Source organism: Odocoileus virginianus, chromosome 30, assembly GCF_023699985.2.
Source record: "Odocoileus virginianus isolate 20LAN1187 ecotype Illinois chromosome 30, Ovbor_1.2, whole genome shotgun sequence".
NCBI lineage: Eukaryota > Metazoa > Chordata > Mammalia > Artiodactyla > Cervidae > Odocoileus > Odocoileus virginianus.
The window spans coordinates 11,224,749-11,238,331 of NC_069703.1; the positions used below are offsets into that span (position 1 = coordinate 11,224,749).

The following is a 13,583-nucleotide window of genomic DNA, read 5'->3' on the forward strand; positions in this document are numbered from 1 at the left end:
TCACCTTGAGGGTGGGGATTGCATTTTGTCTCTTTTCCTGTCCTCACCCCAGCCTCCTTGTGTTCAGGGATTGTTGATCGCACCAAGTTGAGGGGACAGAAGTAGCCAGACCTAGCCGCTGCCCCCAGCGTGGTTGGTGGTAGTTGTCATCACCTGTAACTCTTTTCTTTACCTGTGCTTGAAATTGGTCACTTATTAATTAGTTAATTAATTAATCCTCTTCCTGAAGAGCTGTGTTTCCCTTCCTTTAAGAAAATATAACTTGTGGTTTCTCAAAGAAAATGTATATTCATTGTAAAACTTCAGGAATTATGGGTAAGGAAAGAAAGAAAATAAAAACCTTTGAAAATTCTACAGGAAGCAAGCCTACAATTATATTTGTGTATCTTTGCAGATTTTTTTCTGTATGTGAATATACACACACAGACGTCCTTTTAAAAAGTTACTGAACATAATATCATAGTATTTTCTCATTAGCTTTTTTTGATGTGGTGTTGTGAGCCTCTTTCCCATGTTTTCAAGCATCTGTAAATACATATTTTTTTAAATTTAGTTTTTATTAAAAAAATTTTTTTTTTCTTATTTTTGGCTGCTCTGGGTCTTCATTGTGGCACGCAGCCTTTCCTAGTTTTAGCCACACTCGGGCTTCTCTAGTTGTGGAGCACAGGCTCTGGAGCATGTGGGATCTTAGTTCCCTGACCAAGGAACTGAACCTGAATCCCCTGCATTGGAAGGCAGGTTCTGAACCACTGTATCACCAGCAAAGATCCCTGTAGAAACACATTTAAACCTATTTGCATTTACGTCATCTGCAGAGAAGAGCTCCATGTGTATCTGTGTGTTTGTTTTTGTCTGGTAATTCCTCAGGAAACCTTTGTAAGTAGCACTTAAGAGATTGTAAACACTTACGGATCTGAGGTGAACGTGCTTTCAGGACTTTTAACGGCTGTAGGTGGGCCTCCCCCTGTGTGCTCACTCATGTGTCCGACGCTTTGTGGCCCCGCGGACTGCAGCCCACCGGGCTTCTCTGTTCATGGGATCTTCCAGGCAAGAACACTGGAGTGGGTTGCTGTTTCCTTCTCCAGAGGATCTTCTGACCCAGGGATCCAACCCACGTCTCCTACTTTTGCAGGAGAGTCTTACCTGGCAAGTTCAAGTTGCCCCCTAGCAAAGCATATGAATTCATGTTCCCAACAGTACTGAAGTGCCAATTTTGCTCCAAATCTAGCTCCTATTACTCATTTTTTATTTTCTAAACTGATGGGAGAAAATGGTCTCTTACAGTTTTACAGGTATTTTATTACTAATACAATGGTATTAGTAATGGTAGATTTGTATGTAATTCATCGTGGTAGGTTTGTATGTAATTCCTCACCATTAGCATTTGCTTTCTTTTTTCTGTGGATTGCATTTCATACATAATATTTCGTGTATCATCTGCCCATGTCATCTGCCTTCTTTTTGTTGGGTTGTTTGTTTTTGTTTTGGCTCCTTAAAAAATAGCAACTCTTTGTTTTTCATGTACTTATTTTTTCTCAGTTTGCCTTGACATCATTTATGATATTTTAAAATTTAACTTGTGGAAATTTAAAAAAATATATAGTCTTATCTGTTATTAAAGTTACTTCTGAGTTTAAGATCATGCATAAAGTGGTCTCTTCTTCCTAGATTTGGTTAGGTTTTTTATAGTAAATTGATTTTAAAACTTACATACCTTTAATGTATATATTATTATTTGGTGTAAGATCTACTATAGGGATCTAATTTTCCCAAAAGTTTAGTCAGTTGTTCCAAACCTATTTGTTCTTTATTGATTTTCTTCTTTACCAATTTAAAATGTCATTATTTTCATGTTTTATATCTTTTATATGATGTACTTTTATACTTTCTGTTTGTCCTTTGGAGTGTCCATCTAATCAGGCCAGTGCTCTGTATTTCATTTACTGTTGTAGTAATATAAGGTCCTATTGTTATCCTTCTTTTGAAAACAAATGGGTTGTCATAAACATTTATTCTTTAAAATAAACTTTAAGATACTTTTGTCAAGTTAAACTTTCTGAGATTTTGTTTGGAATTACATTAAAGGTATAGAGTACATGTTCATCTATACATGTGTGTGTAAATATTCACATCCATAATACATATATAACATTTGTTGCCACTGTTACTGTTGTTAGTAGAAACTTTTCCCCTGGATTATTTCTAGGTTATTTTTGCTTGTGCACATAGAATTGTGGTTTTTTTTTACACGTATATCTTCTAACTGGCTATCTTACTTAGCTCTTACTATTTCTGATAGTTTTTCCATTCATTTCCTTTTTATCTTTTTGACTATTTCATGCATACCTGGGAAGAATGGACACTGTATGAACAAATGGAAAGTTTATCCCTATAAACTGAAAAATAAATGAAGTAGGGAGATCTTGTCTTGGGAGATGACAAAAACTGGAGTTGGAAGGTAGTTTTTTCTTCTAGACAAAGTTCCAAGAAGGCAAAACTGATAATGGATCTATGTCTATTTCTATAAAGTTTCACTGCATGTGAAGCTTGGTTTGATAGTTTTATAAAGAAATATTGGGCAGGTCAGAAAAGAACCTGAATTAGCAATATTCAGCAAACTATAATATTCATTATCAATTTTGAAAATGGTACACCAAAGCATTTCAGTTACGTATAACTGTGTTCAAAAGATATGCTGTCTTTATTTGGATTCAGTTTTTCCTATGTTTAAAATTGTTCTTGTTTCATGACATATTGGGGTAAAACCACTTGTGTGAAAGTAACTGCAGTTCTGTCATAGAGGAATCTCAGAATTACTGATATACTTACAGAGATAGTGGCAGCCACACTAAGAATGTGTTAACTCCCTCAAATGATGTGGCTTAAAAGTTAGGGAGGAGAAATTAAGCATCTTTTATTCTTATATGTGGTCTTCCCTTGTGGCTCAGCTGGTAAAGAATCCGCCTGCAATGTGGGAGACCTGGGTTCCATCCTGGGTTGGAAAGATCCCGTGGAGAAGGGAACAGCTACCCACTCCAGTATTTTGGCCTGGAGAATTCCATGGACTATATAGTCCTTGGGGTCTCAAAGAGTCAGACATGACTGAGCGACTTTCACTTTCACTTTCATTCTTGGGTAGTTAAAAATGTCTCTATTGATTGATGCTACCTCCTCTGAGAACTCTTTTTTTAAAAAATTTATTTGTTTTTAATTGAAGGATAATTGCTTTACAATATTGTGTTGATTTCTGCCATATATCAACATGAATCAGCCATATATATATATATATATATGTCCCCTCCATCTTGAACCTCCCTCTATTCTCCCACCCCATCCCACTCCTCCAGGTTGTCAGAGCACCAGTTTGAGCTCCTTGAATCATATAGTAAATTCCCACTGGTTATCTGTTTCACATATGTTAGTGTTTGCATTTCCATGCTCCTCTCTCCATTTGTCCAACCCTCTGCTTCCCTCACTGTTTACACAGTCTGTTCTCTCTGTCTGCGTCTCCATTGCTGCCCTGCAAACAGGTTCAGCAGTACTATCTTTCTAGCTTCCATATATATGCTTTAGTATGTGATATTTGTTTTTCTCTTTCTGACTTACTTCACTCTGTGTAATAGGCTTAGGTTCATCCACCTCATTAGAACTGACTCAAAGGCATCCCTTTTTATGGCTCCTCAGAGAACTCTTAATTGACTCATTTATCAGCTGATCAGGCCAGCTTGCATGGGGGTTCTCAACTTTTACATCACCTCAGGTTTATCCCTTACTTCTCTGCTAACTCCTCTTCTCTCTACTGCCTTATCTATTAACTTAAGAGGTTTTAACTTTCCTACTCTTATTGTGTTGACCAAAAAGTTAGTTACAGAAAAACTGAACTTTTTGGACAACCTAGTATTTTATATGATGTTCTTAACTGTATTATGGTGCAGCGGCCATCGCTTATGAATGCCTACACATTAAAGTACTGCAGTCTCTCCTGTGGTTCAGGAACTCGTTGAATTCATGTGGTGACCCTCAGAGAAGCTCACATCTCTATGACTTGCTTGTACTAGGAGTGGTCTCCGCCTCCGGCTCCAATCCTGTGAAATATGCCCACATTCTTCAGCCCTGGCCTAGCATGCCATCACTGTTTGACTTAACACCAAGCCTCAATTCAACCTGTAATTACCTTCACCCACTTAACATATCATTTCTATACTCTTAAATCGAAACTTCTCCATGTCTACAATCTTTGAATACAGCTTTAAAGTTCTCACTGTATTGTTTACACTCAAAGGAATATGTAGTTTCTAGCTGAAATAACTTTTGGTATTAAAAATTATTTCAGTTGTGTTGAGTCTAACTTTTTCTTAAAACTTGAGAAAAGTGGTGGTTGAAGAATCTTCTTACCTTTTAAGTTTGCTGTTTTTAAAATGGAACAGACTTTTGGACTCTGTTCGAGAAGGCGAGGGTGGGATGTTTCGAGAGAACAGCATCGAAACATGTTTATTATCTAGGGTGAAACAGATCACCAGCCCAGGCTTGATGCATGAGACAAGTGCTCGGGGCTGGTGCACTGGGAAGACCCAGAGGGATCAGGTAGAGAGGGAGGTGGGAGGGGGTATCGGGATGGGGAATACATGTAAATCCATGGCTGATTCATGTCAATGTATGACAAAAACCGCTGCAATATTGTTAAGTAATTAACCTCCGACTAATAAAAATAAATGAAAAAAAAAATGGAAAGCACCATGAGAATAATAGTAAATTTACAAGCTTCCACTTGTATGAATGTACTAAGTTTAAAGTCTGTATCTCTCCTCATTACAACTTAGAGTAATGATTTAATGAATTAAAAGTTAGGTGTATAAAAGGAAAAAAGTGACACTTCTGATGGAAAGAGGGAGCAGGCATGGTGCTTCATTGTCCAATACTGTTCTCCTTGATGCCCCATGAAGTTGAGACTCTCCATAGTGCTCAGCGTTTATTGTTATCAAATAAATGAATGTGTTATCGACCTGGGTCCTTGGACTTTTTCATCAGTAGAAATTGATAAAAGGGCAGATGAGAATTCCAGGCAAAGCTTTATTGAAACTTGTGCTGTAGCATGAGAGAGTGAGAACAAGTAACAGGTTGCTTGCTCTCCCAAGGAGGGCAGGCTGATTCCTCACATAGGGTGAGGGGAGGGTGCACCAGTGAGTGGGTGGGGCTGGAGGGGTAGCTTCGGAGGTCTGTCCACCCCCTTGCTGATGCTGCATGCAGGGATCAGGTGCAATACCTTGCTTTTGCTCCTGGCACCTCCATAATGGTAGTTGGTTTGTGGCCTTTTTGTATGTTATTGCTCATAATTGCTCCCGCTGCAGCAGGCATGTAGTTATTTTTCATCTCATATGGTTTCTTGTATTTTGTTGTCCAGGTGCAAATTGCAAGCACCCTGGAAAAGGGTCCCAGGTCCCAGCCTACTTCAAGTGTGAGACCTGGTGGGGTGAAGGGCAGACCTCCAGGGTGAATCTGTTAGGAGCTATGTAGGATGCTCAGGGATCCTAATACTGAGGAGTTAAATGTTGTCAAACAGAAGATTATCAGATGAGTGAATTTCCATTATGAAAATGAGCATCAGTGACACTCCTTTCTTTTTTAGACATAATCTTTCACTGTTCATACAAATATTGACCTCTGTTCCAGTCCCAGTTTGAAGACATATGGAAGTAATTTACATATTTTACCACCAAGAATGGAATTAGGGTATTAGTGATACTGTTTCTTTAAGAGCAAAGACATTGAGTGGCAAGGAGCATGGCTGGTCAGGACCTGACAAGTCCAATGTATTGCGGTGAATGTAGAGTCACAGCTTTCTGGTTTCTGCATCTCAAACTGCTCATTTCCCTCTCATGTGCTTCCTGACGTCAAGCGCTGAGAGAGAGAGATCCTAAGTCTGTCCAAAAAAGTGACCATGTAAAACCCAGAAGCAGCTGGAGAAGGAGACATATTCATAGTCTACTTGCTTAGTAACATCTCAGCTTTGGAGTATTTTTCACCTCATAGACTAGCCTAACCTTCTCTGTAGAACTTAATGTGTGTACCTTAAATTTGATCCTTAGGTAGAGTAACTGTATGTCCCCATTTTTCGAGGACAGTCCTTCCTGGTTTATGTCTGTTGTCCTGGAATAATTATTAATATGCCGCTTTCTGTATCCTGATTTGGATGATAAATCATATGGCCAGCCAGTACTTCAGCCTTGGTGCTTGCTACTGTTCTTCTGGACTTTTCCCCTAGCTCTTCTGGTGAAGGAATGCCTTATTGGCCTCAGCTCCCTCCAAAAGAGATTGTTCTCAATTTCCTAGGGAGAGGTGTAGATTGAGGATTCATCTCATTAACTGCAGTGAATGCAGAGTTCAGAACGGGAAGAGACTTTAGAGACTGGTAGTTTGACTACTTTTTAAAGGAAGTAAATGATCTTTAACTGATATAGAACAAATGACTTTCTTGTGGTCCGATGTTTGTCTTTCCTAGTAGTCTTCCTTAGAGCGAAAGGGTCTTGTTCTCTACGTCATCTCTTTCTAAACAAATTAGTTTGCTTGACAAATCCACTCATAGCCTATCATGACCAGGATTGTTCAAAAGAAAGCATGTAGTTCTTTCTTTAAAGTAAAGGATTCAAGTTATTTTCCAAAGAAGTCATTCACTCTTCTTCATTAATGACTTTTCCAGGCTCTAGGGATTCTTAGTAAGTAACTTTTCCAGTTACTCTGATCCTTCCTTGGCTTTTCCATAATAAACCCCCATGGAGGAATGTAAGATATAAACTTTTGGAGTTTTGACCACCTGACTGTTCATATATCTTCTTTCATTAGACACACCATCTCAAACTCAAGGACGCCAACAAATATTTATATAGGCAAAACTTCTCTTTGTATGAATTTTTCAATGTCTAGATCTTAATAGCAGTTCTCTTTGTATATTTGTTTGATTCTGAGATTCTTTCAACATAAATTTCTAAAACTTTTTCTTGTAACACATGCTGAAATTAGGATCATTTTGAGCATATTTCAATAATAAAGATGAAATCTGAGAATTAACAGTGTAATATTTTGTCTTTTACCCACAGTATGGTCTAATACAAATTGGGTGACTTTCCTAAGAAGCTCTTATCCAAATCAAATGTAGGAACCTACACTGCATCTACCTTGTAGCTATGCCATCTGGGACATATGACTTCTGGTATTCCAGGGAAGAGAGAATTCTGATAGTCATGCCTGGATTTTAATGTTCAAACTGGAAGAGTGGACATCACTTCAATTCATATCTCTTGAGCCTAAATTCAATCTCTTGATCCCATCCTAAATGCTGGGAAAGCTATGAAGTGTAGTCTTACCACGCCAGGAGGAAAAAGACAAAATGCGATTGGGTGAATACTCCGCATTATTTCTGCCACAGTCTCCTTCTTCATTGCTATGACTCTTGGTTCATCGCCATTCTTTTGCTCTTGGAGTTCAGCGTCTTCAAGGTGCTTACATTTGTTCTTCATACGTTGAATAAAATCATATTGTCTGACTTTGGAGTTCAGGTTCTCTTCGCTACCTTTGTGCAGATTCACCGTGAAGGTGCTGAGTGAGAGGACTCATAACAGTATCAAAAGAGAATTTCCTTATTCCAGTTCTTCCACTCTCTTTCTTCTTGCTTTGAACTTCCATCCTACATTTATCTCTTTACTTCCAAAGGCCACCTCTCTTTCACCAGATAACCTGCATGAGAAGCACTATAGTAGCTGGGGTGGATAGCTTTTCTGTAACTTAAATGCCTAGAAAAAAGATGTTTATTTCAGAATTTAAAATGTTCAGAAATTCCTTTTCATCAGTTCCCTCACATTATTAGATAACTCAGAACCGAACGCCCAGTTGGCTGATCATCAAAGTAAAATGACAGTTTATACTTGGAACCATAATTGCTAAGTAGATCAGTATTAGCCTGTTAGAACATTCTGTTCCCGACAGGAAATTCTGCTAGGGAAACTGCAGAGGGGAGAGGTGGAGGAAAGGCCTTGGAGAGCATCTGCAGGCAGAGATTGCCAGACAGCTTATCTTCAGGCGTACAGAGAGACAGATGACCTGCTCTTTCTTTGCAGGGTGTGGCTGGAGACAGGCCACCACACCCCTAGCTATTCAGTTCTGTTCCTCCAGTGTTACTTGCCCCTCACTGAAAAGTCTTGTTTTGAAATTACATTAAGACTTTTATAATGAGATTACATTTCAGTTGGCATTAATTCATCTTCAGGAAGACTACAAATGCCCTTTTAGGATGAAACGGCGAATCTCATACATTTGTGCTGATTTGCTTAGTTTCGGTTTCAGAGAGTGGCATTCTTCATCCCACCTTCCCAGCACACGGTGTGGGCCTGTTCGCTCACTCAGCAAATGTTGGTTAGGCACCTGCTGTGCGCCAGGCATCATGCCGCGTGCTGGAGTCCCTGTGATAAGTGAGAGAAACAGTGTTAAGGCAGGGATGGCTTTGGTCAGACAGGAGGGAAAGATGGTGCAAGTGAGGATGTGGTGTTATTTATAGGAGGCGGGAGAGAGGCGCGCCTCTGTCACAGGGAACATGTGGTCTAATGTCTGTCTCTATCTGTCACAGGTGCCTAGAAAAGTGGCTATTTCTCTTCTTTAAGATTCTCAACATCTGGGAGATAGTAGAAATAGGTATGTCCGTGATGGGCAAAAGACCTTGAAAAGAGAGAAATACAATAAAGTGACCTTTATCATATTTGGTGGTTAGTGGTTAGAATGTTATGATCTGCTTTTGTAATTACAAGCAAAAGTAGAGGGTCAAAAATAGCCTTGTTTTCAACTGCTCCAGGGATGGTGTGGTTGAGAATTTTGAAAATAATGAATTACCTCTAGAGCGAGGTAATTAAAATGCAGTTAGTGCAGCCTCTCTGCCTCTCGGTGTTGTGGAAATATTCCTGAGAGATAATGTTGTCATGAACAACCCTGCTTATGCACATTAACTGCTGACTTCATTAACTAGAACTGAAAGAAGTTTCTGCACCCTGCCAGGTTCTCCCAAGTACGGAGAGCTGAGAACTGTCATTGAAGAAAGTGAAAGTAAAAGTCGCTCAGTCGTGTCCGACTCTTTGCGACCTAATGCTCCAGGCCAGGATACTGGAGTGGGTAGCCTTTCTTCCCAATCCAGGGATTGGACCCAGGTTTCCCACATTGCAGGCAGATTCATTACCAGCTGAGCCACAAGGGAAGCCCAAGAATACTGGAGTGGGTAGTCCGTTCCTTCTCCAGCGGATCTTCCCGACCCAGGAATTGAACAGGGGTCTCCTGCATTGCAGGCGGATTCTTTACCAGCTGAACCACGAGGGAAGCCCCCGTCATTACGTCTGCTATTACTGAGATTTTGAGAAGGGAATGAGTAGATGGTACTGTAAGTTAAGTTAGTTTCAAATGTAGAATTTTCAATAGACACACATTTGGTTAGTAATTTCAATAGAAAAACCTGTCCAGGATACGAGCACCTGCCTAATTTCTGTGTTGTAAAGGTTACCCTTCAGCTCACACCAGAAACCAGGCTGGACCAGACGCTCGTGTGACTCCCAGTTACTCTGTTGATTGGCTCTGAGTCTCCTCCAGACCCTCCACACTGGGTCATAGTAGAACCACGTCAAGTGCAGCTCTCAAAATGATGCAAAATCCTTGAGTCTTCCCATCCTTTTGTTAAAGAAGCAGTGTCGAGATTTCCCCAACAAGAAACCCTACTGGTAGGCAGAGTTAGGGAAGACAGAATGTCAGAGCAGGCCTTCCTGAGATGTCATCTGCTCCAGCCTTTTTCCTTACAGAAGAAATGGAGACCTAAATATAGGGCACACCCTTGGCTCATCGTTGAACCCACTGTTGTCCTTCAGTCACTATTAGGACTAAGTGAGTTCTCCCTTGATAGTCCTTAGAGCAGTGGCTGGGATGTAGTGAGTACTCAGTCACTGTGTGATCGCTCGCTACCATTATTTCTAGTGGTACAGCTGAAACAGGAACCCAGATGCCCTAGCAGTTCTGTGCTCGTTTGGAGGCACATATTTTGTATTTCCTACCTTGTATAAAGGGAAATGTGTTGGAGGAAGCTGAGTTAAAAATAGTGACAGCTGCAGTGCCCGTTACTGGGCACATACTCAGCGCTGAGTTCTCGTATGGGTGGTTTCGTTTAATCCTGTTGGTGTCTATGCGATTCACACTCTTTTGTCTTCGTGTGACTCATGTAAAGCCTGAGCTGGGAACCTTGCCCATGGTCACACTACTAATAAGGAACTGGGCTAAGTTTTAAACCTCACTCTGACTTCAAAATCTATGTTCTTAACTATTATTTTGTCCCAGTAGTTAGCAAACTGTGGACTGCAGGCCATATCTGGCATTTCTGCTTTTGTAATCCTCGAGTGAAGAATGTTTATTAAATTTCCAAATTGTTGCAAAAAATTAAAGAAAAAAAATATTTCCTGATGAGTGAAAATTGTGTGAAATTCAGATTTCAGTGTCCATAAATGAGGTGCTATTGGAACACAACTGTACAGCCTGTAGTGACTTAGACGGTAAAACAGCAGAGTTGAATAGAGGTTATACGGACCCTGTGACTTGAAAAGCCTAAAATATTTTCTGTCTGGTCTTTTCTCTGTACTCTTCCTCAATGATTGTTTTGAGTTTCCAGTTAGTTAGAGTGTAATTGTGAATTTTTATAGCGCTTATCTTCTCCTGTTACCTGCCTCTTTGTTCCATATTAACATATCAATCAAATGATGCATGTGTGTATAAAAAGAGTTCATCTTTAAGTTATCTGTATTTTACCCTTTTTAACAGATGGAGGAGTGGTTTGTTGCTGGATAACAGTTGACACTGTTGATGACATCTGTTCTGCCCTTACTGTGGACAGGAGTGCTTCGTGGTTTACACGGCTCTCACATCCGTTTATTGAGCTGGTTATTTTTAAAACCTCCAAGTATCTTAGATGTGGAAATCACTGTATTTTCTTTCCTTTGTAGTGGTTTGCTGTCTTCTGATTATGTGGAGATTCACTATGAAAATGGGAAACCACAGTACTCTAAGGTATGGTCAGCAGCATATGGACATCCTATAGTATAAATATTCTTGTTCATAGAACGCTGTTCATTGCACACTGCATTGTTTTGCTGTCTGTCTCACTAAAATCCTGTGGCCTTTTATAAAAGCTATTATTTTTAAATTTAGTATACATTTAGGATAAATTTATTAAAATTTACAAATGTTTTAGATAACATTAAATGCCCCAGTCAATAAAGAAATGTTCATTGTTTTGGTTATACATACGATGTTATGTAAGATATCAAGACTTCTCCAGTTCCATGGCAGCCCCAGGCTCATGGTCGGAGAAACTGAATGATCAGACTGGAGGGGCTGTTAGAGGGACTGTTTAGTCCAAGGGACTTTGTTGCCCAAGGACAGAGGGCAGATGGGGAAAGGAAGATGTAGGGAACCTTCTCCCTCTCAATCTTCACAATAGTTCTGTGATGTGGGTATTATTATTCCCGTTGTGCAAAGAAAGACATGCAGGCGGAAAGAGGACAAATAAACCTTCTCATGGCCACCAAGCATTGTAATATCAGTGCAATTGGGTGCTTGATTTCCTTCATTGGAGATTAAATGTTCTTTTCATAGAGAATCAATAAGGAAAACTGGGTTTAGATTAAACAAGAGAGAGAGATTACTTGTATGTAAGGAACACAGTTGATCTCCCCCAGTCAGGGTGAAAATTCCCGGAATGGCTGTATCCAGAGAGAGATTCTGAGTTGTAGGAAGGTTACGGAGCACCTCTGAGCATAAGGTGTGTCCGTGGATGCCTCAGGCATGGGATGCAAACAGAGAAACAAAACAAAGTGGGGAAATATGACTGGATTTTGTTTCTTGATCGCTAATAAGCACTGGCACAAAAGTGTGGGCTTGCTGCGCTGTACAGTGTGGGGAACTGGGCTGGTGCATCTCATATCCTCTCTGCAGATATTTCTAGGTGGCCTGAACTAACTACTGCCCAAGGGTCATGGCATTTCTTAGGATTTATAATTGCCCACCTCACAGTGGGCACATTTGTAATTTGATGTATGTTCCAAACCTTTGAATTTTATGCCCCAGATTAAGAACTTCCATGTATTACCCTTACTAGTCTGTCACTTCTCGCTTTAGGCCGCATCTTGGGTGTTGTCGAATCTCTCTCAAAGTGTTGTGGAAAGTGAACAGAAATGCTAAATCAAGCTCGGGAACAGTGCTGCCTGGCATTTGTACAAACCAAAGCTTCTGTCAGCTGTGCCAGTGCTGTGAGCACTGCAGATGCTGAATCATGAGTCTGGAGAAGAGAAGATTGCAAGAGACCTTTACAGACTCAGCAAATGAGCCACCTTTGCAGGCCTCTGTAACCTGATCCAAACTTCTCACTAAGAAAGTTTTTTTTTTTTTTTTAAGGAAATGGAATAGCTAATTGGCCTCCAGAGGTCATTTGAGGTCCCAAATGGAAGTCCTATCATGGATTAGACATGTCAAATCTTGTATTAATTGTAACTGAAATTTAAAACAAAGAATATTTTAGTGCTGACAAAAGAAGTATTCATTGTAGTTTCATGTTCATTTCTTTTTTCTTATTTATGACCCATTTTCTCCCAACAGCTTGTATACCCAAACTACTTGCTTCATATCTAATGAATAAGTGGTAGCAGTCTGTTTTTTATTTGCATGTATCTATATATGTGGGCTTCTCAGGTGGCACTAGTGGTAAAGAACCCACCTGCCAATGCCAGGAGACATAAGAGATGAGGGTTTGATCCCTGGGTCAGGAAGATCCCCTGGAGAAGGGCACAGCAACCCACTCCAGTATTCTTCCCTGGAGAATCCCGTGGACAGAGGAGCCTGGTGGGCTGCAGTCCACGGGTTGCAGAGTCGGACACGACTGAAGTGACTTAGCTCACACCTCTGCCTCTCACACTCCCAAACCCAAGTTGATATGGTATACACGATCCTGTGGGAGAAATTTTAAAAAAAAATATATACATATTTTATTTCATTAAACAATATAAAGCAAATTTTTAATGAAATATTTCAGATTAGAACATTTTTAACAAACATGGCAATGTTCTGTGCCAATTTGTACATGCTTTGAATTAATCTAAATTACATAATGATAAAAGATAAACCATTTAAGCATAAATGGATGAATGACATAAATGTATATTTCACAAAAGAAAAATACAAATGGCTGGTAAATTTTTTATAAGCAAATGCAAGTTAAAATGAGAATACAAATGGCATCTTTTAAAATGTTAAATTATCAAATTTCTTAAAAAAATCATAATATCCAATAATAGTCATAATAATATTGGTGGGAGTATAAATTTGAGGAACATGTCTAGAAACAACTTGATTACAGTTATCAGGAATCTGAAAAAAAAGTTCAAACCATACAAATGGATCTTGAGAACTTGTTTGGAGGTTCCAGTAAGGGAATACAACTATTTATATATCCCTGATGGAAGAATGGTCATTCTTTCAACTTCCAGGAAAATGACATTAGGATTGATGAAGGAATA

General features: G+C 39.5%; 1 protein-coding gene across 4 annotated transcripts in view; it reads left to right on the forward strand.

The window, feature by feature from the left end:
• ADAM23 (ADAM metallopeptidase domain 23) overlaps window positions 1-13,583 on the forward strand; it is a 181,544-nt gene that overhangs the window by 85,538 nt on the left and 82,423 nt on the right. For all 4 annotated transcript variants that reach the window (XM_070458530.1, XM_070458529.1, XM_070458531.1 and 1 more), the window contains exon 4: window positions 11,016-11,079. In XM_070458530.1, coding sequence (XP_070314631.1) covers window positions 11,016-11,079 — 64 coding nt within the window. The remainder of the gene's footprint in view (window positions 1-11,015; window positions 11,080-13,583) is intronic.